The 27,850-nt window shown below is 40.3% G+C and overlaps 1 protein-coding gene and 1 long non-coding RNA gene across 5 annotated transcripts in view; one reads left to right on the forward strand and one right to left on the reverse strand.

Annotated features, from left to right (window-relative positions):
- The window catches only part of ARID5B (AT-rich interaction domain 5B), a 180,196-nt gene that overhangs the window by 10,229 nt on the left and 142,117 nt on the right, over positions 1 to 27,850 (reverse strand). For all 4 annotated transcript variants that reach the window (XM_077125205.1, XM_077125207.1, XM_077125206.1 and 1 more), the window contains 3 exons: positions 26,172 to 26,376; positions 24,154 to 24,206; positions 15,040 to 15,137 (listed from right to left, as the gene is read on the reverse strand). In XM_077125205.1, coding sequence (XP_076981320.1) covers positions 15,040 to 15,137; positions 24,154 to 24,206; positions 26,172 to 26,376 — 356 coding nt within the window. The remainder of the gene's footprint in view (positions 1 to 15,039; positions 15,138 to 24,153; positions 24,207 to 26,171; positions 26,377 to 27,850) is intronic.
- Positions 1,926 to 27,670, forward strand: LOC143653859 (uncharacterized). The gene is made up of 4 exons (XR_013161568.1): positions 1,926 to 2,063; positions 10,309 to 10,401; positions 25,814 to 26,433; positions 26,881 to 27,670. It is a non-coding gene; the product is annotated as an uncharacterized LOC143653859 (long non-coding RNA).

Here is a 27,850-nt window from a genome sequence, read left to right on the forward strand (position 1 = left end):
ACTTAGATTCTAGTGGGTACTACTAGTATGGGCCAGGTATATTATGTAGATGGACTCATGTTCTCTCCACAACATTCCTATGAGGTATACTATTATCCCTTTTTCAGCAGATAGGCAACGGAGGCCCAAGAAGGTTGAATAAGTTAGCCAATGATCACGCCATTTGTTAGAGGTAGAAATTGAGCCTAGCTCTGCCTGCTTCTAAAGCCCATCTATCTATCTATATATGGTTTTTGTACTCTGTATGGCGGAGTCACATTTCATTCTTTTTCCATGTCAGTATCTGGTTATTACAGCACCATTTGTTGAATATTTGTGTTTGTCTGCTTGTTTGTTTGGCTTTTGGGAAATGCATGGGCCAGGAATCAAACCTGGGTCTCCCTCATGGCAGGCGAGAACTCTACCACTGAACTACCCTTGTACCCCAAGCCCATATTTTTATTCATGTCAAAATGTAGACCAGACACATAAGACCAATAGGTCAACAGGAGGCAAGGAGGGCGTGGCTGAGAGACAGCTGTGCATCCAGCAGCTTGGAGTGGGGAAGGTGACCCTGGGGGTGCACAGCTCTGCTTTGGGTGCCAGTAAAAGAAAAAGGCTACGAGAGCCTCGGTGAGAATGAAGGCGGATAGACCACGCAAGCCACAAAAATCAGAGGGCTGAAAATTTTAAGTATTTTAATTATATAACTTTTTTTTAACAAAGTACATAAAATTGCTTTAAAATGAGAAACATCAAACAGCTCTAGTTTTAATCTGTTTTCCCTTTGAGACGTAGCTCTTGATCTGAAAGGGAAAAATAGCTGATGTAATTAAAAGGGATGGATTGCATTACAATCTCAGTTTCAACTTCAGTGATTAAAGTTTTTATAATGCATTTGGTATGATTAATGACTCACTGTGGGATTAATACAAGACTCAGCCTTAAAAATATGAACTTTAATACAGCAAACATAATTTGTTTTAAATAAGACAAGTTGACTCAATGAAGAAAATGTACTGGGCTTATAAACAACATAAATCTGTTCAAATATTGGGAATCCTAATTATTTTTAAACTAAGAGTCCTGGGCAAAAAAAAAAAGAAAAAAGAAAAAAAAACAAACCAACAACAAAAAACAACTCCTTTGGTTTGGGTATTTGTTGGCTATCCTAAAATTGGTTTCAAAACTATGCAATTTGGATCTGAACTACTTCAACACACACAACTGTTCAGGTTTAGAGTACAGATGTGGGGACATTTGTGATCATAATATTTCACTCTTTAATAAAATGTCAAGTAAATTATGGGAAAATCAAATCCCAATTTATAGCAGATGAGAAACAAAATTCATTTACTGAGCATGCTCGGACAAGGTATGTGCAAGGAGGCATGAATAATGCTTTCGAGCCCTAAATCTGGCAGTGGGCCAGCTATGAAGATCAACACAGCCCACGGGGAATAGTTATCTTCAGATCCCATTACAAACTGAGTTTAAACACGTTACAGCTGCTAAAACTGGAAACTGCTCTCTCTGCGTAGACTTACTAAAATAATATATGGCTGCCAAATACCTGCTTCCCACTGTAATATTACAGTTAATGTTTATATAATAAAAAGCATAACTAAGCAGAAGAGAGAGAAAAGCAATCTTGTTCATACTTGAATTTATTCTGTCTCATCTGTAAAGTCCCCAACATTCCCCCCAATTCCTTTCATCTGCCTGCTTCTGCCAGGGACTTTATCCCCTTCAACGCGGGCAAGGCCGGGGATTTTTGTCCGGGAGCAAAATGCATTAAATATTTTACACTGGAAAAAAATATTTTAAATTGACTTTAATGAAAACATATTTTATTGGGGGATCATTGTTGGGACAGATAGGCTTGTTTTACTTTTGTTTGGTTGCCATGGAAACCCAAGGAGCATTGCCGTCTGGGTATTCCAATGGTTACCGTTTGTTGGAACCACCCTTCCCCCCAACTCCATCCTCTAATGAGATGACAGCATGAAGGTCCCCTAATCTGAGAGGATGGCAGCTTTACCTCCCGGTGTGGGATGGGGCTAGCGGAAGCAGAGATATGCAAGGTGGGCTGCAGAGCCCCCTCCCGGCAGCTTCTGAGAGCCCTGGGCCAAGCCAGCCCTCTCCATGGGTGCTAAAGAGACTTTAATTTCCTTTTGAAATTTTGCAAGTTCCCGAAAAGTTGCAAACATTTCATTTCAGTTCTTTCTCCTTACTCCTCCCCCCCCTCTTCTTTCTTTCTTTCTTTTTTTTTTCCTCCCCTTCACTCAACTCAGCAGCTGGCTAGCTGACGGCAGTAAAAAAATACATTTCACTTTGCTGGTCAAAGGCCTAAAGCCAGAAGCAGGAAATCTGGAATTAAATGTTTCTTGTATCTGGAAAGAGGCATGACTCAGGTAAAACCGAATCCAACACAAGCCTTGCTTGTTCAAGGCTTCCAGGGGAGAAAGGTGGCGGGGGGGGGGGGGGGGGGGGGGGGGGGGGGGGGGGGGGAGTAAGGGAGGGAAGAGAGAGAGAGAGAGAGAGAGAGAGAGAGAGAGAGAGAAAGAAGGGAAAGGTCAAATGAGTGTTTTTTGTTTTATTTTTTTCCTTCTGCAAAATCACTGAAAGATAATTATAGTGGCTCAGGGGAAAAAAAAGCTCTCAAAATAAAACAAGAAAAGCAGCAGTGAAAAGGAAGCAGGCAGAAATATGACTGGCTAAGCCGTGAAGAACAAGGCATGGTCTCTCATGGCACACAATTGCCGCTTCATATAGTGATTTCCGTTTGGTGCGATTTTCACTGAATGTTTTTTCAGTTATCCTGTCACGGTACAACACAATTACCCCACAGGATATGATCTTATCATTTGATTATTAGACGTTTTTACAGTACAAGAGAATGAAAGCTATTATAGGTTTCTAAACGTTTTGACGCTGAAGGTACATGCAGTACCAGGAAAACAGGTTAGTCAATAAAAGGTCAATATTGCCCAATGCAGGAAGCCGAGTAGTTCTGCATTGTATAAAGAATTCAGTATAGTGCAACATGCCTGAGCCTTGCAAATGGTTATTCCGCAAATATTTGTGGTACAACAAAGATTTAATCAGTTCCTAAATTGTTCAGATAAAAGCAAAAGTGTACCTTATCCCCTCAGAACTCATTATGCTGGAGAAATATTTTTAATGTGCTCTCAGAAGAAGGCAGGTTGGGTTTTAGGTGGGTGGAAGTGATGGGAGGCAATATATCCATTAGAAAATCCAGAGAGCTCCCTCTCCTATCCCCCCACCCATCTACAGCCAGTCTGAGAGTCAAAGCTGGGCAAATAAATAGGCCTTTATTATTATCCAGATTTCACATTTCAGATTAGCAAAATGCTTATTTACAATGCCATTAATGGATCTGAAATAGGTAAGCGATCATGTATTAAAAAAAAAAATAACATCTTTCCATAGGCATAAGATTTGTAGCAGCATGAGATTTTATTTTTCCCTAGGAATAATACAAGAATAACATTTTCCACCCCAAAGCAGAAACAGTAGGGGAGCCTTTTGCTATCACGGAGATTCTTATTAAATTCAGTCACTGTGAAAAGCAAGGGTTTTTTTCCCCCCCTTCTTTTTTTCTTAAATAAAGAGGACTTAAAATCAACCCCAGTTAAAATTAACAAATCAATGGCATTATCACCTTGATTTATTAGCGTCTGAGCCACTAAATTATCATCATACAAGAAACTGCTGGTTTGAGAAGATTTCAGCTTTACTAAATCTCAAGTTAAATAATGGTGCTCAGTATACCAGGTTTCTAGATCTGCTTCATCTGATATTATGAAAAATTCAATACATTTCTCTACAGCAGAACTCAGAGGTCAGCAAATCTATTACTGTAATGTAAGTAATCTGGCAGCCTGCCAACTTTCTCCCTTTTATTATTTTTTTAAACACTAAGGCAGATAATTTTGTATTTACAAATTCTGAAATCCTCCAGGGCCTCGCCTCTTCTTCTCAACAACCAAAAAAAAGCAGCAACCTCCGTTAGAGATATGTATATCATACGCATCCTCATAATTAGCATTTCATAAAAACAAGAAAAGACACTTCATCTTTATTAGGCAACATTCCCTCCCCTCTCTATAAGCCGAGGAAAAATAATGTCAAATCTCATTTGAACAAGTAACTACTAATGTCCCTTGTATTGATTCATGCCTGCATGGAATGACTGAACTTTTGAGGCCAAAACATTTAGCAAATGGTGCTTAAAAAGAGAAATGAGAATCCATCTATTTATAGAGCTCTGAAAAACGATATAGTAATGTCTAGAACTGGTTCAACCAAGTAATGGGGTAAGGGGAGGCAGTGGGAAACTTTTAGGGTTGTACTTGAACCTCAAACTCACCCCAGTTACTTCCCAGGCCCTTTCAAGGTATTAAACCAATGAAGATACCAGGCATGAAGACTTGCCGGTGTGCTTGGAACAGAATATTTTAGGGGCAGTGGGGAATAACCCCTGTGTACATGTCAAGTAAGAAAATGCTACTACTGTTCTTATACAATTTGGTTTTTTAGAGTTAGTAGAAAAGAAAAGACATATTGGTTCCACTGGGACTTTGGACCTGATGTGATCCCAAATGTAGTCATTACACATCCAAATTGATTGCAGGGCTGATAAATTCTAAGGCTTGGCCAGACGGTGCCCTTCTCAGCCAGAAACTGAAAGTATAACTTCACTATGAAGTGTGGGAAGCAATCTTTCACCAAATATGGAACCAATATAAGGTATATGTTTCCTTTTATAAGATACAGTCCACACACACTTGATTTTAGAAAATTTCTAATCTCACATACTGTTCACCTGCCAGGGTGTTAGAGCATGTCTATAAAACAAAAATGGTGGAAGAGCATTTGGGGATGGGAACAAAGCAAAAGCCAAATGCACAAATGTAGGCCATGTACATGTACACAGAATGGCAAAGTGAGAATGGTTCCTCAAGGGGTATGGCACTCACCGAGTACAAGAGCAACGGTGCTTCTTTGCTCTTATTTTAAAAGTCAAGCTTCATGTGAGAAAGATGTGGGCTCTGAAGAAAGCTCTCACAGTGTAAGTTTCAGGGGAACAGCAAAAATAGTGTGCAGAGTATGCAGCACAAAATATTAGTAACTAAAAGAGATGAGAAAGAGGCCTTCCAAAGAAGCATGGGGGCTGAAAAGCTTTGAGCATGGACAGAGATGCCATAAAGACCACGCAGACCATGGACAAGGAGCCTGAGGCAGGACCCATCTGAGTCAAGGAGCTACCAATTGGCACTGTGCTCCCTGAAAAGGAAGAAAACATCACTAGCATCATCTGAATTTTATGTTGAGATACCCGGAAGGTGTTGGCCTCATTTTTACCAACAATAAGACATGGCTCCTTATCTCTAGCAAAGCTCTCTTCCCTGGAAAAAATGCTCTGCTCACTAGGAGCTTCATTCCCTACCCGAAGGGCAGCAGAAAATGGACAAGAAGACTTCTCAAGGGTGTTGACACTCTCCATTTGCCCCTGAAGTGGTGGGGGAGCTGTTTCTTAGGCCCACTGATAACGCCGCATGGTCGAAGAATGACTGTGACTCCAAGCGAAGAGAGAGAGAAGGGTACTGGTGCTGGATCCAGAGAGATGGTGGCTTTGACACACCTATAGGTGTGTCCAGTGTGGAAGAGGTAGCTCAGGGAAGACAGGCTTCCAGAACTGGAGTTACATGAGGTGCAGGGACCTGAGTTAGAGGTGAGGAGAGAAACCTCAGGTTGCTCTTATGTATTAATTAGGAATTACAATATTAACAGCAGCCACCATTTATTAAGATCCTATTAATGCCAGGTACTCTGCATGCCTTAACTTCAGCCATTACAGAAAGAAATTTCCACAAGCAGATTATTTTATTCTCTTTTGTGGATGAGGAAATTGATGGTCAGAGCTAAATGATTATGGGACCAACCAAAGGCACATAACTAGAAATACGAATTCAAACCCAGCTCTGGCTTCCCCTGCTAGTCTCATCTCAGCAAGTCAGATGACTGCATTTTCATACAGTCCGAGAAGCCCCAGCATAGAGGAGATAACTGAAACGACCACCTTTGGGTTAAGGGAATCCCAAGCTCTTAAGGCCCTACCTTAATAATCAAGGTGAGAACTCCCCCTCAGAGACTACGGAGTCAAGAAATGCACAGGTGCTCGTTCACTGCAAAGAGTCAACCCACTCAGAACAGAGGCAGGCATATGGCCTGGGCACCTGACACATGGCTCCCCTACAACGTACCATGTCATGACTTTCCAAAAGGTGGCGACCCGATTCGGATCAAGCCCAACAACCTGACACCGGATGGTGAGAAACATCCTCCAGGAATTCCTGATGGCAGTGCTTCCTCTATCTGACCTTGGGTTCCCCATGCCTCCCCAGGCAGACGGAAAGTTGTTCAGCCGCCTTGCTTCTCTGGTGCCTCTTTCCCACTTCTGACAGTGTCAAGAGTGATGCTAGCTTCAAGTCTTTCAAACGAACCACACTGAAGAAGGTAGGAATGAACATGAGAAAAACACTGCTTTTGTGTCCCGGGGATTAAATACATGTCCACAGCAGAGGAGATGGAGCCAAGAGAGCACACACCTCCACCCTGCCCTCCACAATGACAGCCATCAGAGATGGCAGCAGGTATTCTTCTCAATGAGGAAACAATGACTAACCGAGAATTGAGTTGCATGGATCAGTTTCTAACGAAAAGGAACATAATTTCAAGAAAAGCGATGGGCTAGCAAGCACAGCAAAAGCAGGCAGGGTCCACGTGCAAAGACAGGCCAAAACGATTGCATTTAAGCCCCTGCATGTTAGATACCACTGATTCCAGAGCCCCTGAAACGTTCAGCGATTCCACAAAACAGTTACTATTTGGATCAAACTTTGTAATAACTTCTACAGAAACAAAATGTTCTAAGAGGTTTTTAATGGAAGAATTAAGGATATATTTTAATGGTAAATAATGACATTCTTCTGTCATCTGATACTTTCTTTTTTGTTTCTCCCCCCTTCTTTCTTTTTTGGAAACATGCTTTCTGAATTTTCAATAGTTCCTTTGTGAAGGCATCTGTTACTCACATAATTGAAAAGATGTTTGTGCAGTGGCATGCTTGAGAGTACAGTTATTTAATCTTAATGATAAAGCCCCGAGGACAGAAAATCATAAGAAGAAACCTCTTGTTATTTATCAAAAAGAAAAGGGGCTAAGACACCTAATCTATTCTCAAATTTAAATTCATGCTTGATGAAAACTATCAATAAAACATGGGACCTGCAAAGTTTCTTAAATACTACAGCTAGGTTCAAGACGGGCGGGGTAGAAGGAAAACAAAAATGAGACAATAAAGAGAGCTTGACAAAGGAAAACTGGTGCTTGGCAAGCTTTTTTTTTTTTTTTTTTTTAGGTTAAACAAAGAACGTGTTGTAGTTTACAGCATGACATACACACTTGATTAGTTTGTGCCTGAGGGTGTTTTTACACTCAACAGTGTAAACTCCAACTTCTATTAATTACAACTTGCATTTAGAGGCAAATTTAAGAATTTTTAAATAGAGATTTTTCAAAGGCAGTTGTTTATTTCTTTAAAAAACAGAAACCAGTTTTTCTACTCCAGGGCCTGGCTAGGGTTTTGTTTTCCTTTTAAAAGGTTTCTTGAAATATTCAGGCATTGTAAAGTTATCAGAACATTTTAGACATGCTAAATGATGGGAGTGGAAGGCTCTTGCATATGATATTACCTGACTCTTGTTCGGGAAGAAATTCTTTACAGCTGATAAGGGATGCTTACACTGGCCCAATTCAGGTCCCACGTGAGAATGAGGTTGGGGGGTGTAGACAGAAGACCAGCAGCACAGCCTCAGCCTGCCTAACTCTGAGCAACTTGTGCTTGATTTCCTGGGCTGCTGGTCATTGGTAAGTGCCAGGAGACCCTCTGTGGGTTCTGGGAGAAGGGAGGTGCGAGTGCCTGGGTGGTGGTAGAAAAAAGGTACATGACTAACAGAGCGGCTCACTGGCCAGGGCCCTCATTACCAGGACAGTGGGTGGAAAGGAGGTGCGAGGCCAGGGTGGGCTTCATCACCTGGTGGGTGTGGGTGGGGAAGGGATATGGCCTACCCAAGGGGCCCTAGGGCTAGAGAGTTAGCAGATACCGAGAAGCTAAATCATGATACCTGCTTTTAGTGGATCTGATTTGGGAACTCAGTCTTCGAACTCTTCTAGTAGTCCCCACCACCATCTCATTCCCTACCTCTTTATGCACATTTTCTAAAGTAAACTGCCCTTTTTGTTTGGATTTAATGGAGTGCGCTCAACCCATATTTTCTGAGTTCCTGACGTGTTTATGATGTGAGGTACACTGGCAAACTTCAAGAAAGGCAAGATCACGTCATTCTTGCCCTGGAAAAATAGTTCCTTTACAGTTTTTGGATTCTACAGCTAATTTTTTTTAGGCAACACAAAATGATGGATCCAAAATTCTAACCCTATCTCTTCAGTATCTAGTTCAAATGTTAATCAGATCCTTCAGGAAGAACCTGCCCATTCCAGTTGGAAGTTCTTTCTTCCTTCTTTGATGTCTTTGGGACTTATCATTTGTATCCGCTAGTTTTTATAGCCTTAAATATTTAAATTTCTTTCATGTGAGTATGGCCTGTAACTCAGATCATGTAAGTCAGCTAAGCCAGGGATTGTAGAACCTCCTAGTTCTGCTCAATGGGCAGTCCCTGCCCGCAGGTTACCATGTTGAGAAAGATAGAGGCTGACCCTGGACTTGTGGGAAGCAGCATTATGTTCCCTTAACAATCTCTGCTATGAGTGTAGTAGCCTGGGCACTTCACTGTTTGCCAGCCCTGTTCTAAGCTCTATGGCTCACCCATTCTTGTTATCCTGGCAGTGTTTCAAACATAATAAACATTTAAAAAAACACGTGGCTCTTGGGGGCAGTAGCATAAGAAAAGGGGAGTCAGTTGAGTGGCAAATCTGGCTAACCCAAGAAAAAGAAATTGGTCACTAGGAGAACACTTCTTAGCTATTTCAAATGCAATCACAGGCTAACAATGACAGACTGACACTCTTTACAACCCAAGAATACTAGATGCGGTATGTGGAGAAACTTTGAGTATTCTGAGTGACACAAACTGGGGGTTGGGAGTGGACGCAGAGGATCTCCACAAACGAGCAAGGCTAGCTGGGAAAGGATCCACAAATTGTTCTCTGAAGACAGTTTGCATGAAATAAGGAGGTTTAATCTGAAGTAGGGAAGACCTGAAGTAAGCAAAGAGCTTTGTGAAGCATTTGGAGGCCCATCACAGAGAAAAGGATGAACAGAGAATGGGTCAACCTCAAAAGGTAAGGTCAGTCAATGGGAGACCACAAGAAGGTGTTCTGGTCAGCATGAGGAAGAGTGTTTAAATGAAGTTTCTGTTCAACAATGGTGGCTTCTTCCACACCCACTGAAGGGCATTTAAGCAGAGACTGGATAGCCCAGTGTCAAGGAGAGTATAGTTGTCACAGAACTTAGCCTGTAGGCTACATTTTGCCCACAGGCCATGTTGGGTTTAGCTTATGTAAAATATTTTTAGAAATTTTGGGGCCAATATTTGTAAGTCAGGTAATTTCATATAACATTTATCTTGAAAACATGAAAGGCCTAAAAACAGGGGGCTGCAGGCACCTATGGCGATAGTGTGGTTGGTCACACTAAGCCTTCCTGGCTTGGGCTGTGACGGCCAGTTTCCTACTGTCTGTCCTGGCCGTCTGGGCTTATCTATGCCACCTGCCCAAGCAGTGCTAGACCACTGCCTCGTAAACAATCAGAGGTGAAGGACTAGTTTTCTAAATTTCCAATCTGTTGTTGTCAGATGCTTTTGTAGAACATCATAAAAATGACATTTTTAAAAAGACATGTAAAATATAAGCTCATATTTAAATGATTACATTCAATGGACATGAAATTATTTAAGCAGATTCCTAAGAAACTGAATAAATACATGCTTATTCGCAATTGCTACACTTTGTCATGGGCTAGCATCAAACAGTTCATGTACAGGTCCAGAAACATCACTTTCTAGCACAGTTGGAGTAGTTGACCAAAGGATTTTGCAAATCTAAAATTCTGAGGTTCTGCCAGTGACATTCTGAACCACATGTCAAAAGAGCAAGAATATACCAAATCATGTCCTGGATGTCAACAGAACAGTAAATCACCTTACTTTTCCTTGCCCTTTTCCACGATATGATGAGCTGAGTTCCTAAGAACCTGATATTTTGTTGCTATTTATCTTAAAGGACATGCTCAACTTACTCAAGACATGAAGCCTCCTACACCTGCCTTCTACCTTCAGAGAGGAATGGCAGGAGCCCCAGCTGAGAATCACTCAGGTGAGACCGAAATGCACCTGGCATGGGCACAGCTTGCCCTAAGGAGGCAAAGGCAGCCACCTCAAACACTCAACACGACAGGCCTGCCCAAGGAATGTTTGTAGGACGAGCAAAAGGTTAGACTTTGAAACCGGGCATTAAGTATGCAAGGAGATGAAGCGTAATTGCTCATTTCCCTCCACAAACAAATACATTTGTTTATGATTTTGAGTTTCTAAATCCTCAGAAAAGCACACATCATAAAGTGCTTTTGCCTTAATTCTCCTTTTTAAAGTCCCTAATAACTTCATGTGCTCCCCAGAGACAGGCCATGTAATTCATTCAGGGAAAATTAAAACCAGTAATCTGGTATTCTGTGTAGATTTTTTCCCCCTTGTATGTAGTTAAACGCATTTTTTTTTTTAAGAAGACAAATCCACATGTGAACACAAACCCTTTAAAGCAAACCGCTATTCTAGAAAATCAAGCTAAGAGAATTCTATAAGAGTAGCCATTTTCCTTGTTCCTCTACTGATAAAAGAAAGTGATTTGAAGCACTAAATCACTAAAGTGTTAGACAAGGGAAAAAAGATGTTCAGCTTGGAGGGGCTCTGTCCTTTTTGCTTTGCATTGTAATCTAGGGTAACTTTATGTATAAATTCTGAGCAAGGAACGTCCAGAACCCCCCCCCCCCCCAACTTCATAAGTGTTGCTGAGTTTGAGACATCTACATAGCAGCAGTCTCACGATGGGGAAACATGAATGCTTTTTATATTAGTAATCATCTGTAACATGAGCAATTAAGTACGGTACTAATGGACTATGGCCAGGAGCCTGGTACTAATATTAAAAACTGACAGAGATGAATAGGTTTGGAAGCAAAACCAGGCTGACAAAGACATTTTTATGAAGTGCCTGGACCTATTTGATTCAAACCAATCAGAGGCAAGTTTGGACGCGTGAGGCCTTCAGCGACAATGATGCATTCACAGGCATTGTACCATTTCTGCTGTGCCTTAAATAAAAACACCCATTGATTCTTTTCAACAACCCACACTTTCATTATAACACTCATTAATAAACCAAAAGAGTCCAACTCATATACAAGTAACATTTACTGAGGACCCAGCTACTTTTTTTCTTGTTGTCAAATGAAAACATTTACTGGAAACATGAGCCACACTGCATGAAAAATAAATCAGCAGATAATGCAGAGTAGATCATGCATTTCTTCATTGTCGTCTAGGAAAGCAAGCAGGTGGTGGAGAAATAAGAAAAGAAAAAAGCACTCCTTTCCAAAGGAGCAAATGAAAAGAATGTTGAGACCAGACTAAGTGGGAGCACAGTAGGGACCCCAATTGCTCTGGTCTGGGCTGGAAGGCTTCAGAAACTCCCAAGGGCATCTCCAGATTCCATGTCTGTCCACAGAGCTCTGACACTCTCAACTCATCAAACCTTCTTGAACACAGTGGCCTTTCACCACTCCATTAATCTCTGCTTTATCTGTGTTAGTGCACCCGACGACCCACAAGAATGGATGAAATCCACCATAATCACTCTACTCAGTGTGGGCCAAGAGCGTCCTCTCTTCTTGGGCCCAGTTTCACATCCCTGGTCAGCTCTGAAGTATACACCCCTTGCCCTTCTTTGGTACAGCCACCCCAAGAGAAGTGCAGGGGTTCCTAGGCTTTCTCTGACCACAACACGCACTGTGTAGGATCATGGGTGATTCCTCAGAGATCAAGATTGGTTCAAATGTGTGAGGGTGGCATTATGATAAGTACAGTCTGATTTCAAAAATAAACCAATCACCTGCACACTTCAGTATGTTAACCCTTATTAATGAATAATTACTCACGACACACCTTGCATCTGATTACGACAATGTGAGAGGAGTATAGGTGGGGACAGAAAAGAGAGAAAATGCCACAAAAGGGGCTAAGGACTTTGCCACCCACCCTGGAACAACCGTCTCTAACCTGGGCCCCAGACCCTGCAAGGCCAATGGTATAAGCACATATATGTTCCATGTCGGATTGTCTCAGCTTTAAATCAAGCCTGCTGGACTCTGTTTGGAGTTCAGGGGCTAGGATTTTGCAAATTTCATGTCTCTTGGTCAGCTGTGTTCCTATTAGAGTTTGCAAATAGGGGGCACTGGAAGGCAAGGGAAGGGGAAAAGGGACTTACCCTTTTTCTGTTCACTTGTTGTTCCTGTCAATTTTACCCTGACCAATAACTTCGTAACAGCAATTGGTTCTGACTCGAGCTTCTTTCAAGAATTCCCAAACAGGTTCAATGAGCCTGCTGTGAGGTGTGGTACCAGCCAGAGGTACTGCCTCCTTCAGCCTGGGCCCTGCTCCCCAGGGCTTCCCCTCGGAGCTCCTGCAGACCAACATCAGTTGGGCAGCCCCCCTTTGCAGGTCTGTGATGCCCACTCTCAGGATATCTGGGTTGTGATATCCCAACTTCTTCTCTCTACTCACTCAGCCCCAACGAACCTGCAATTATTACCTCTGTGTTAATCACACCAACACCCTTCTAACCAATTCCCTCTAGTGAATTCTCTCTGTTGAAACACCTAGTGGGTTTCTGTTTTCCTCACTGGGCCCTGACTGACACACTGGTCAAACAAATTACAGATCTGGAAGAGTGAGGGGCATAGCTCTACAAACATTTCCATCCAGCATGGGACCAAACCATGAAATTTCCAGTCTGTTCCAAAGAATGTGGAGAAAAAAAACAATTTCAAAAAATCTTTAACAATGTTACTTCATTAATAAGGGTTGTGGTTCCTCTACTAGAATTTTCCAACTTGACTGACTGAAGACATTTGGGCTTCTACCACTCCAGAAAGAGGTGAATTATGAGACAAAGTATGCAGTCTCCATAAGCATGTATCTCTGCATTTAATTTAAGACAGAGGCTATTTTTACACACACAACTGCTTGGGTAAATTAAACCTCACACAGACGGACACACACGCTCAATAATATTAGATCCAATCCTTCCCAACTCCCAAACATTCCCTGATTATTTTTTGGTCACTTGATTCTTTATAATCAGTTTGATTAACATTTTAATTCTTTAACTAGCTGAACTTAGCTTATAAACAGCTAAGATAGACTCCTTTTTCAAAGTTTAATCACTATGTGGTCCTTTAAGTCTGACGGTTTAGGTGCTGGGGACATCTGCACATGGATTTAAGGGATGGTCACCATCAGAACAGTGGATACTTGAAAGTGGAGAGAGTGTTTCTAATGAAAATGCTCTAATTAAAGACTCGACTCACAAGTCAAAGTCAAAAGTACCATGGAATCCTTGGATGTTATTTACAAAACTCTCCTGAGAGATCAGGGCTATTTTGTATTAGGGCTTCAGTGGTGTAGCTGATATATGCTAGGAGGATGGGGAGGAGAAGGGTGGCGGGGACATGGGCTTTTGTATTAAATACTGAGGGAAAGAACACATTTTTTTAAAAAATGAGAAAACGTTGCAATGAAGAGTAATGCTTGAAATTCTACATTAATTAAAAAAAAATCTTCTGTACAGTGGCTAAAAGATTTTAAATAGAGTTGAGAGGTCATTCTGGAGGTTACTCTTGTGCCAGCTTCTGCCAGATGTTAAAAATTGCCACGGTATGCTAAGCCACAAACAATAGTATTCTTGAAAACCCTACAGAAAACTAAGGACTCTATCTAAGATTCTACAGGAGTTTTACTTAGGAGGTTTATTTTTCAGAAAGTGAAAAACTCCAGATTGTCCCTAGGCCAGATAAGCCTTGAAACTAAGAAGCACCAGCCTCTCCCAGAACATTAACCAGCTGCATACCTTAGAATACAACGTAGACATGCTTTTTACATGAAAACGTTAGAATGGTCATTGCCCAAATATCCCTGAAGACTGAGAGAATGATCAAATGAGAGGGAGGAGTTGTAACAGAGAAGTTAGGATTTAACCAAGGATTATGGATATCGAATCGTTGTGCAGATATTTCTTTTTAGTTTCTAGTGTATTAGAACAGCTAGAAGAAAACACCTGAACGTTGTGGAACAGTAACCCATGCTATACTTTGAAATTTGCTCTATAACCACTTGTTAAACTGTACTTTGAAATTTATCACTTTTCTGTATCTATGTTATATTTCACAATAAATAATGTTGTTAAAAAAATCTTCTGAACATAACACTGTCAAGTAAGGCAATCTCGTGGGAATATTTTATGGAAATTTTTCATGGGTTACTGAACTCAACTCAATTTACTATGTGATTCTAAGTACTAGGAGGCTTGGAATTAAATGCAGTACAAATAAAAGTACAACCGACCTTCTTCCAGAAGCCAAAGGTTATCACATAAATGGGCCTACAGAGAACACACTGATTAATCTATCCTTGTTGGGGAGGGGTGGGGGAGGCATTGCCGGGCTGGTGTTCACAGGACAAAACCAAACTAAAAGAACATGTAAGTTTAGTCGCCGTAACCGAGGAAAGCTGTGTTCCCTCAAAACGCACAAGGAGGTATGCAAAGTGAAATGTCCGAGGGATTATTTTCTACGTTTCCTAAAAGGTCCTTTAGATTTCTTCAGTTGCTTTTCCTTGACCGGCCATCTTCCAATTAACACGCTTTTAATTAGGCAAGGGCTTTCCAAGGAAAGTGTCTTACCTTTCATAATGTCTTCGAGTACAAGTGGCAGCACTAGTGCTCCCAGGGTTACCGCCTAATTCATCATAAATATGCTTCCATTGGCGGCGGGCTGTGATCTGCAAAAATGGCAACCGGAAGTTAAATTTTGCATTGTAAGAGACGCGCAGTACCAAGTTTCAATATATATGTAACAATCAGAAGAGAACAGTCTGTTCTGGAGACCCAGAAACAGAGAAGTCTGTATGAGTATACGGGGAGACATAGGGTTTTATAGCGAGAATTCACTTTTAGCCTTTACGATGTACTTCACAACAAAAATGGAATTGTATTTTTGGCTCCAAATTTTGTCACCCTTACTGCATTTTCATCTACGACATCTCCCTGGATATGCATGTAGTCATTTTCCCGGAAGGTGCCAAACTCATATCTTGTTTCTTTATGTCATATAATAAAGCATCAAAATAAAACCAGATTTTAGCCAAACAATATCTTAGCTCGTTGGTGTAAATGAGTCTGAATTAACACTGGTTGCCCAAGGGGTGCAGTCACTGGGAGCCAGGGTCACAGATGAAGAGTGAGACTTTTCACCAAACATGCTCTTGTACCTTCTGATTTTTGAACTACGCAATATGCTGACTACTTAAAAAATTAAATAAAACTACTGTGAAAATAAACTAAAAAGATCAAATTGGTTGTGGAATTCGAAGTCATCTCAGGCTATATTTTTATGCCAACTCCTCTAACCACCGAAACAAAATGAAAATCTGAAACTGTATATGTTACAAGCTGTTTATTTTTATTCACTTAGGTCAGAAAAATGGGATATTGATCAATCCTATGATAACTAACATATTCCAAAGCTAAAATGCAAACTATGAATATATATTGAGCTGGGTGAACTAAATAAACTGCTTGCGATATACTCAACTGCAGACTATGGTCTCATCTTATTTATTTTTTCTTTAATTTTATTTTTGCACATAAATTAAGATTCTACAAAATAACAGATGCAAGATCTGGCAAACGATTAATTTGGAGAAACCACGTCACTTAACTACATCTAAGCAAGTCTAGTGTTTCCTTGAAACTAAGAAGACAACAAGTGCTGGGGTCCTTATGAATGTTTCTAAACAGGGTTACAGGAAAACACTGTTGATGGAATGTGTAGGGGACAGGGTATGGCAAAGGTGACACGGCATTTAATACAATCAAAGCAGGAGGCCTCCTTTGAGAGATACCCACAGAGCTGCCAAGAGAGTTCACCAAAGGGCTAAGAGCTGCAATCAGGGAAAACACACACATACAAACACACAACTCAATATGCAACCAGACGCTAACTGTAACCCCAGGAAAAGGAGATGGCTGGTTAAATATTATAGGGTAAAGGGTATCTTTTCCAGTTTAAATGAAAAGAACCCCTTCATTCTCATAAATCCTTCTCAACAGGTCCAACCAGGACCTAGAGACAACGTTAGTTTTGCACTGTTCAATTCCCCATGAAACATTCTTGAACCAGTTTGTTTCGACAGTTCTCCTTAGAAAGAACCACCTCCTACAGGTACTAGAAGGTATAACAAAGAAAAATTCTCCTTTATTTGTAGCTTGGTTTAGATGATAATAAATGCTTTCAACTCCCCTTCAAAAACCCTCAAGACATATATTTTGATAATTGTCTTATAATCTCCCTCCCTCCTACCTTTTAAATAATGTAATTCTCAGGTTGATCTATTCAAGATGGTTGTGCATCAAAGCAAGATAAAACAGGATCCCATTCCCAAGTGTCCATATCATTCCTCAATGCCCTTGGAATACTGAGGCCCCTTGCAACACACCTCCATATTCCTCTAACCCAGGGGAACCCTTGGGAGCCCAGCAGCGCCAGAAAACAGCTCATACATTCCCCTGCAATCCCTTCTGAAGAAACCATCCCTCGCCTTTCTTGCACCTCTCGTGTGCATGGTATTTTAAATTTCATAAAGATTTTCGCATCCCTGGTTTTATTTACTCATCCCATAAGCCAGTGAGGCAGGATTTAGGAAGTTCATTCACATGAAGGAAGTGAGACTCAGAGAGGGTATGTAACTTGCCCAATGACACACAGTAGCAGAGCGGCACAGCCAGCACCCATACTGATGCTTTATGGTCCCAACAGCAAGCTTCTTCCCACTACATCTAAGTAGTCCTTACTTCAGATGTAGCAGGGATATGACTCAATTCCAGGATGTTTTCCTTAAAATGAGGCAGCAGGCTGTGGGCACCACAACTTCCACTACGGGTTGTCAATGGTTAGCTTTAGATCTTTCCTCAGGGGAGAAATATTATAGCTAAGAGTTCAGCCATAATATAAGTGGCACAGGTTGGGTTTACAGGGCGCTGAGATTTTATTCTTTTAAGAGAATAAAGTAAAACTATGGTCCCTTCCACTTTGGTCGCCTGTGCCTCTAGTCAGCACAGAGGTTCTCTATTAGGTTCACCTCTGAGTCAACGATGAGCCCCAATTATGACGGAATTCATACATTCACTCATCCGTTCACTTGCCCCAAATTTCTGGACCACCCCCCTTTGTCAGATATTTTGCTGGGATCCAGCTTGGGATACAACAGGGAAGAACAGACCCAATCCCAAGAAGAATGCAGTTCAGTGGGTGAATCCAAAAGTAAACAAGTGAAGAAATGCATAAAGAAAATACTAACAGACTGTGAAAAATGCAATGACGTAGAGAGCCCACTTCTGACAGGGTCACTCAATGTGAGTAAATAGACCATGTGCCCCCTCCCACAATCTACATTCTAGACTAAGGAGTGGCCTCTTAAACACGCGCCCATCCAAAAAATGACAGAACATCAGATTAATGAATTATCAAAAGGGAAAAGAAAATCTTCCTCACACTAGGACTGAAACTGGGAGGCAGGAAGCCAGCACCAAGCACCATTCAGCATTAACAAGCTGTGTGTGGCTGGCTGGGGGCTTGTGTTAGCCCCCTGCTAGGGTTCTAGTGTTTAAACACAGATTTTTTTTCAGGGTGGGTTTATATGGAGCGAAGAAAGGGCAGGGTCTTTGATGAAGTGGTCTTTCTGTGCATCAAGTTTCCACTGGGTGGAAGAGATGAATCAGGACATTTTGAGATATTTTCTTTCCACAGGAAAGTCATAAAACGTCCTCTTTCCAAATGCCAAATGCTTTTAAGTGTGCAGTTCTCCTGGGTCTACGTCCCATATCTCCGGATGGACTTTTAATTCAAACCCTGACCATGGGCTCTAGAGAATGAAATGCCTAAACCCTCCCATTCCCCAAGCCTACAATGGGTCTCAGATCCTAATAGGTAGAGGGAAAGGGCACAGCAATTTACCCTGGTTCATGCCCTGTGCCTCACACGCCCACATTCCCTTAATTTGGTACCAATATGCACCAGTATGACCTAGTCATGTCTATTTAAGTATTTGCCTAGAAAGGTGGAAGTTCATGTATTTTTTGGAAGCTGGAAGCATGGAGGGAAGGGTGGAAAATGGGAAGATATGAAAAGAAAGAGGCTTTCCTACTTTTTAGGGTACATAATTTAGGGAGAAGCATAAACCTATACAATTAACTATAAATCAAAATGAAAAAACTGAGCAGAGCACACCTAAGTGAAATAAATAAACCAATCTGGATGCATGCATAATTTAACCTCACTTTGAAGAGACTTTTTTGAATAATGCTTCTTTACTGAATGTTACTTCTTTATCTACTATGGGCACTCGGAAAAGCACTTCACACCTATTATTCTCATTACTTAAAAATTACAGTGGTTTTCTTACTGTGCTCTTCAGCAATCGTTTTAAGGGCAACTTTCCACACATTCTCATCTCCACTAAGAAAACGGGTCCAGTAAGTGAGAAAGGAATTTGTCTCTTCCATAACTTTGAGGAAATTGTGCAGCACATTAAAAATATATAAAAAGCAGAAAACCACTATTTTAATCCAAGACATTATCTTGGAGCTTTGATTTCTTTACCTTTGAGATTGCAGAGATGAAATAATCCTGGTATTTTTGTGGTCTGGTGAGGAAATAGCAGTCCAATATCTTTTAGGACTCATGTTCTCCCTATGGCATAAAAATGTGTAGGAAATACAAAGTCCAGAGGAAGATTTGTCTGCAAGTGGTGCTGCCCAAGTTTCGCTGAGAAATAGCTTCTTTCTGAGGACACCTTGAGGGCAGACTGAATTCAAGGAAGATGACTTTTTTTTCCTGGTAGTACTCCAGGAACCGGAGCCTTTCAAAACTACATGACATCATCTTTGGCCTTGAGAATTTTGAATTAAACAAGAGGTTTTGTCTGTCCAAAGAACTAGAGTTAGATTCAGAGAAAGTCTTGAAAACAATGTCAAAGCCAAAATTTTATGTCAAAGCCAGAATTTTATGTCAAAGTCTAACCCATCCAGCAAAAAGACAACTGCCTTCTTTTCCGAGATGAAAAATAATGTTCCTGTTTCACCCGTGGGACGAGAGGAGGCTGTAAGCTGACTTTCTTAGAAGGCACTATTGTGTACCATCCTCTGCCTCTAGGATAAGATCTATTCAAGACCCATTTCCCTACTCTACCTTCTCTCCAAATACTGCCTCTGGCTTGCCATCAAATGATTAGCCAAATGGAAATCACTTCAGCAAACCATGCTCAGGCTTCTGCATCCCAGTAATATCCCAAGCTATTCTGGAAGCTTTAATGGCTTCACCAGACACAGGAGTGAAGTCCTCTTTAGCTCATCGGGCAAAGCTTTATTCAATTCTGCTTCCTCAACTACAGGTGACCCACATTCTGAGGTTTGGAAGGAAAAGTTGGATATATGACTGCAAGGAAAGGATCTTCACCATCAACCGATCAGAATGCCAGGATCCTGTTTTTTCAAGAAATCAAATCCATTCAATACATTTATGATCTCCAAACCTAAGGATGAGTGATGCCATAAGCATTTCCAACAAAGGCAGAGGAGACCAAGAGAATGTTATATAGCTATTTGTTGAAAGCTATAAAGGCTTAAAATAAAACTTTGCTCCTCTCTTTTTCTTTTTCTTTTTTAAATCAATTTGAGGTTGTGAAGGACTGAAATGAAATAATCCATAATCCACAATTCAAACCAGAAGGTTTGGAATCATTTATAACCACAAACAAAAACAAGCCAATTGAGATGGCCTCTTTTTCTAACCAGAAGGGATTCCAGAGAGATGTCTTTATTCAATGACAAGTTAACAACAGAAGTGATAAATCTACAGATTTGACACCGCGTCTCTTTGAGGCTCCTTGACCGGCCTACTACGTTCACACATTTTCCTCAAGAGTTCGATAAAATCTCAGCTAGTAATTAGGATATACGGTAAGGTTCACACCAGGCACACACACACACAAACCACAACTGACTGAAAGACGCTTCTACCGAAGGGTAGGTTCTAAGCCCTTTTTTCTAAAACTTCATCTAAAAATATGTAGATACTATTATAGATATGTAAGAGATTTCTGAGAACAGAAGGCACAAAGAATGATCATTTAGGATGGCTTTCCTTCCAATGATGTATGGCAATTGAGACAACTGTACACAAAATTCTCAGCAAGTCAGAATTTGAAGAATGCCATGATGACCTCAGCAAATCATTTTAATCTCTCTGCGCCTGTTTTCTCATTTGTAAAATGAGGCTTTGGCCTACAACAGGGCAAGCGATCTTTAGGACACAAAGGCCAATTCAAAGGGAAGATACAAATGTTTCTTACCCTCTTTCAAAATGAAAATAGCTTACTGACTCCCAAAGAAAAATAATGTCTGCTCTTGTAACTTAGATTACCACATTACCAAATGGAAAAATACTACTCGGAAACTTTGTACTGCTATTTAGACAGGAAATGTTAGTATTCTGGCATGTTTATAGAGTAACAACATGAAGACAACTTCTAATCTTTAATTCCTGACTTAGATGGGGTCACATTTTGGAGCCAGAAGCCCTGGAAGCCAGTAAGCTAAGTGTTGATAATCACTGCTAACAATGTTTGGATTAACATCACCTGGGTAGTTTAAAAAACATCTTAAAAAAGGATTCTCAGATTATCCACCCAGCCCTCACCATAGAGTAAATATCTTGGGGTGAGGCCTCGACAACCACATGTTCTTTAAAGATCTCCACTGAAAACTTGAGCCCAAGATCCTTTTGAGCTGTACATGATTACAAGCCTGAACTTGCTTCTGATACCAGATAATCTCACAAGTCAGTGTCCTCTGATACCTTCACGATGACAACTTAAGTGTTCAGAGTTTGGATATTTGTTCATCTCCTGGACTGACTTTAAAACTGATCCTCATTGAACATCTCAGAGTTTTATTAGTCAAAATACACTAAGAGAAAATGTGTCTGTACCTAGGAGGTTCAAAAGCTTACAGGTAAAATGTGGGGTGGCAGATTTAAGTGCCTACGGTAAGGCCAAGAGGATCGTTTTAAAGGCATTTCTAAAAATAAGGGAAAAAGTTCTTAAAAAAAACTCTTTCAATCAAACAAAACTCCACCCCACCAAAAAATAAATAAATAAATAAATAAATAAAACTCCACCCCACCAATGGGCTTCTGACCCCAATGAGGATTTGCTATTAAGATGCCTATATAGCGCCACCGCCCGAAAGGAGAGAGACAAAAAAGACTTAGGGTTCTCTGAAGAACAGCAGTGGTGCCATGAAATGAGGGAGTTGAAGGGGAAGTGAAAAAAAAGGAGGAAGTTTCAAAAGAGCCCCAGTTCTCTCTGTGGTTTGGCTGAAGAGTTATGAAGCTCATGGCCAGATGGGAGAAAAATGCCAATCTGGCTTTCAATATTCCCCTGCCCCAGCGTTTCTCCACATCATTCCATACATAAACCCTGAAGGCAGACAAACACAACTCTTTGCAGGTTATCAACCACCCAAGGCCCCCACTGCCCATTGAATAACTCTGAGGCCCAGCTCCGAAGATCCATCCTCACTTGGCCTCATCTTTCCATCTCTCTCTCTGAAGACTCCTGCTCAAGGTTGCCTACCTCAGCCCCCCAGTCATTCTGCTTTAAACTCCCTTTGCCCAACTTCATTTTCACCTCCACATGGCTCACCATCCCCCACCATATGCTTTTCTCGTCCATGTCTAAATCCCACCCATTCCCCAAGATTCTGCTCAAATGGCATCAAAGCCATAGAGCCTTCCTTGCCTCACTTCTAAATAGGGAAGTACTTTACCTGTGTAGGGTACTGATATTTTTCCACCTTGTATTATCATTATAATTACCACTCTCTTGGATGATGAATAACTGAAGGACCAGCACCAATGCCCTAGATATTTCTGTAGATTGCACAGTGCCTGACCTAATACCTGGGATACACGAGGTACTCAGTAAGTGTGTGGTCATTTATTTATCCATTCAACAAAAAAGGAGAGCTACCACTTTTCAAAAAGGGCCGCATATGACCCGAAACCCATCAGAAGTTTCTCCTGCACATCCTATACTATTTTGCCATTTGCATGGGGTAAAGCAAAACAAAAACCCTTGGAAGGCTACAAAAGATAGAAAAGCAGGAAAAACTGATTCTGTGAAATATGCTGGCACTCTTCCTATCAGTGAACAACAAGAGGTTTCCTGGTTTAAAAAGACAGCTCATTATGTTGTGCAATATCATGAAAATACCTATAGTCACAGTTCATAAAAATGTATATTCCCATTTTTAACAATAAAAGTCGGGGTTATGGGCTTGACTCTGAAATTTATGAGACTGACCCTGAATAAGTTATCATCTTTTTGACATGGATGAAGACTATTATTAGCTCAAGGTTTTGCAATACTCTGAAGCTACAATAGCAAGGAGTTGATCTCCTGGTCCTATCAACAGACCCAACCAAGTGAAAAATTACATTATTTTTATATTGGATGCTTGATAAAACAAATAGTTCAAGTATATCCTTGTCTATTCATACCTACATTTTCTATGTAGCTCATATATAAATACTGCATTCCTTTTATAAATAGATACACAAACCCTATACATAAAACAAACATTTTGCATATACAAAGACTCATAGAAAATACTTTTTAGTCATAGTAGGTATCTCTATGGTAAATACCAGATTATCTGAATCATATCAGGCTTGCCACCTTTTCCCCATTCCAAGCCCCTGACATTAAGCCATTATATTAGTCTGTGGAACAATATGCTTTATCTGGCAAGAAACACTGGTTATTAAGTTTGGGCTAAAACGAATTTCATTTTCTTGACTTTGTGTCTCTTACTGTCATTTTACGACAGTAGAGAGGTATCCCAGAATACTTTTTTTAAGGAAAAGAAAAAAAAATAATTTCTTATTCAATTGCAGAAGAAACGGCACAACTTAATCTGATCATTGTGTAGAGGAGAAAATATTTCCAATGATGACATTGTCCTATGTCAATTGATTTTATTATAGATGTTATCTCAGTGTGTGATATTAATGCTGCTCTTTCTTCTCATTTCAAGATTTTAATCTTAGTTTGTTGCTCTAACGTTTCACTGGTTTGAAATACATGCTGTTAAAATCCCTGGCCATCAAATTTTCCTGTGGGCTAAAAATAACTCATTCCTGTCTGTTAGAATTAGCTGATAAAGAGTGTCAGAGCCTGTTCTGAATAAGTTTGATAACTTCCTGTTTATGGGCCACTGACCCTTGTCTAATAAAGCTTTTTGCCCTAGAATGAGAAGAGATTCTGCTGCATTCTATTCCTTAATGGCCAATACTGATTACTTTTGAAAGCCTTTAATACATTTCCCATATTAGACATGAACAGATGTCAGGTATGTTGCCAAGGGAAATTTCTTTTATGCAATCTTGGCTTGTTGTACAATAATAGCCCTTTCTCAACATGGTAAAAAATTACAGACCCAACTAATTTCCCTGACAGGGGAGAGTTACATATGTTTTCCACTTGTAGTTTTTACGACAAGTTTACAATTTTGCCAAACCTGGAACTAATTGGGACCACTTCCAATAAACCTCCAAAAGTGTAGAGCCATTTGGAAAGGCAGTCAATGATGGTTTGCTTTTACATTTCTCCATTTTGGTCAAAGAGGGGGAAAAGTTAGATTGCAAAATGATTTCATTTAAGTTGCTTAAACACTTACTGTTTCATATCCTCCCAGTTTTTGAGCAGCTTGAAACATAGTCCAAAGGTTAACTGTTAGAGGGACAATAAGTATTTAGATAAGCATTGCATTAACATATTTCCAAGAAATGTCAATTAAAACATTTTGTTTTTTCAATGAGAAAGAGAAAAAAAGAAATACTAACGTACCCCAGAGAACTACGTTCTTAGGAAACAATTTGCCAAAGGACATTCAACAACAGGATATATTACTACTTGAAGTATTTCTTAAGAAACAGTCACAAAACTACGGAAATGATTCTACTTTTAGAGTAAAGGACAACACAATTTTAGTTCTGTTGCCATCAGCAGAGCAAGAAAAGCTAAGCAAGACTTTTTCTTTGGGAAAAAGTGAGTGAATTCAAAATTGGGGTTGGTCTAGCTCAACCCTTAGAAAGGAGCCATTGATTAAATGGTAATATATAAGGCTTCCCTCAGAAAAGAACTCCCCATGATAATAAATAAGTCACTTTAATATATGATTACCTTCATAATAGAATGTCTGATGGCAGCACTACATTAAGCCTCCTACCTTATTTCACTAACACGTGGTAACTTCCAATGAGTAGAAAAATACTTATTTCAAATGTGAGATGGCAGTAACGCAACAGATCAAAAGGGGTTGTGAAAGATACTCGTTCACAGAAGAATTGAGTGCTGTGTCCTCTTAGTTCCCTAACTTATCTGTGTGCTGTTGCATATATATATATATATTAATTTTTTTTAATAGGTTTTTCCTTGCAGGGTTTGCCTGTGTTTATGCTGTTAAACAATTATGCCAAGTTGCTGGCAACTCTGTTCATTTGCACCAAATACCATGGAATGGAATGGTTCTGGATTTGCTTCTTTTACAAGGGGGGAAAATTGAACTTCAAGTAATCCCTTGGCAAGGGAAATGAAGAATAAAATGAAAATGATGAAAAAAAAAAAAAAAGGCTCTTAGACACAACACGTTTGAAAAGCCTCATTGAACCTTGTACTATTTCAAAGCTATCAAGAGCCCTGCCTGGGCCTTGATTTAATCTGAACCAATGCATAATGCAACAAAGCTGTTCATAGTACATTAATTTTACTTCTATTTCAAGCAACCGGTTTTCAGACAAACATTGTAATCATTCGTCGTAGTTATATAAGTTTATAATGGCTGCAAGTGTTCTGTTGCAATCAGTGCCAATTGCTATTAGGTATGTAAATTGTTATGTAAAACACACAGGTTTGACATTCCTCATCAAAATGACACATGGTTTTTTTAAACTAGGAAGATATATTTGGGGAAAATAATATTTCAAGCCAGGGGCTCATTGTGTGCCCCTAAATCCATCCAGACAGGCAAAATGTATATATATTCAGTTGCGAAATTAGGAAAGGATCTGGGTTTCTTCTTCTTCTTTTTTTTTTTTATGGAATTCTGCTCAGCTGCAAGTTCCTGTTCTACTTACAAATACATTATGGCACTTAAATGTGCATGTCAAAGTAATTCAAAATAGGGCCTCTGTTCAAATCTGTGTACTTGTTTCCTCTGAAGCCCGATTTTTGATATCGCGCTAACAAATTTGGGGCTTAGGAAATATGTTTTCTCTTTGTGGCTGTTTTGTCCACCTTTTAAATGTCCTCCTTTCAAAAGCTGTTTTTTTTCGCAGGCAACATCTGTGTCTGATAAAGCTACGTCATATTATTATCTCAGAAGAAAGGCGTTCCAGGCACTCGAGATTGACAAAACAGAAAATGAGAAACTTTCAACATGTCTATTTCCAGTCATAATCAGTGGATTCAAACCTATAAATATCTCACTGCAACTGCCCCAGAAGGGAACAATGTAGCGGAAAGAGGCAGGGGGGGGGGAAATGCCTGGTTTGGACAATTTGTAACTTTAGCATAAACACAGGGCACCATATCCAAATGAGGATTTCAACATCATCTCTTAGAAAAAATTTTTTTTTCAAATTCAAAGAATCTGAGCAGTTTTGGTATTTCAGAAATGAAAACAAGTATACTTACTCTGTTTGAAACCTAGATAGGGTATTCGTTCTATTGGCGTTTTCCTTTCTTTCATGTATTTATAAAGTGCCACCAGGAAAGCCTGCTCATCTGCCCTGCACTCTTCGCCAATGGCAACCTTTGGTTTTTCTTCATTTGGGATTTTTTTACAGTTATTATGGTTATTCTTCGGCTTGGTCAAGGCTGACCTGGCCTCACATTTCACCTAGAAGAAAAAAATATGCCACATCAAATCAGGCACAGTCCTGGGATGCTGACAAAGGTGAGGCTGGTGACACCCTGCGCCGAGCGGGAAGGGTGAACCAGTAAAGCAAATTACCCCTAACCTGAAATAATTTTTTAGAGGCATCACTAAACAGGAATTGTCTTATATAACAGGAGTTAGCATATTTTCTGTCAAGGGCCAGACAGTAACAACTGTAGGCTTTTGAGCCACACAGTCCCTTGTTGGAACTACTCAGCATGGGCTGTGGTCCTGCACAGAGACAATATGTGGCTGTGCGCCCATAAAACTTTATTTATAGAAACAGGCCGCCATAGCTTGCCAAACCCCATTTAGACCTCCATGTGAAAGCAACAGTGTTCACATCCAGTTGGATCCATTCTTCTGCCCTTAATTTTTCCTAATCCCACCATCAGTTAATGCCTTTAGACAAATCTTTGCCTTCTTAATGGCCTCCTAATTTTGCATTTTGTATCATAATGACAGGCAAGCTTATTTCTTCAAAAGAAACTCATCTCGGTAATACGCTCTCCGGCGATCTCTAACAAATGGCAATACCAGGAGGTGCTGGCACCCATCAACCAACAACGTCTCTGCTGCTGTCACCTGACGGAGATGCCCAATACTCTCTCAGGAGGAAAGCAAAACCCCACGATTAACGAGGGCTGCTTTTCGATCAGCTCTGGGAACATACTAAGAGATGTTAACTTGCTACAAGAAAGAGAGGAGGTCAGCTAAAAACTCAAGGCGAGTTCGTGAAAAGCTCCACGATTCAAAAATAAATGGGGGTAAACGGCCCAGATGTTTCCACGCAGGCAAATATGGGACTCAGTTCTCGAGCTGCTAACCTAATGCTCTCTCCTCGCTGGCTGGCATGTTCTGCAAGAGACCTTTGATGGTTGTTAAATATAACGCTAAGTTGCTGAGCTATTTTAATTGTAAAAGGGGGAAGTACAAAGGGTCAGACTTGGAGTTCAAGAGAGCCCACGGGGAATGTGTACATTCCAATATTCTTTACATCCCCGTGTCTCCCATCGGGAGAGAATGAGGGCAAATATTGGAGGCTGTGATGAACAAAAAGGCCCCACATATTCGACAATGCTTTCCATCATAGATTTGTGATCCCTCTTACTCTTTCCCTGCAAATCCTCTTTCCTAAGTGCTAAGAACATAAAAGATGTTACTTATTTATTAAAGGGAACTGTATCTTCTGTAAGGGTTTTTCTTTATTGCTTGTTCTCCCAAGCGAACACACTTGTTTAATATCTCTAGACCGGTCCTGGAAAAATAAAATTTCTTCCACAACTCGTTCAACCAGGCCTCCAGATAAGATTTTAATTTTTAAGGGGCTGTGGAGATGGGATTAAAACATTTGTCCATGTAGATTTTTTGATTTATAAAATGTTCAAACGTTAGCACATTGGAACATTATGTTAAAGCGAACCGACCATGAAAC

Source organism: Tamandua tetradactyla, chromosome 13 (genome assembly GCF_023851605.1).
Source record: "Tamandua tetradactyla isolate mTamTet1 chromosome 13, mTamTet1.pri, whole genome shotgun sequence".
Lineage (NCBI taxonomy): Eukaryota > Metazoa > Chordata > Mammalia > Pilosa > Myrmecophagidae > Tamandua > Tamandua tetradactyla.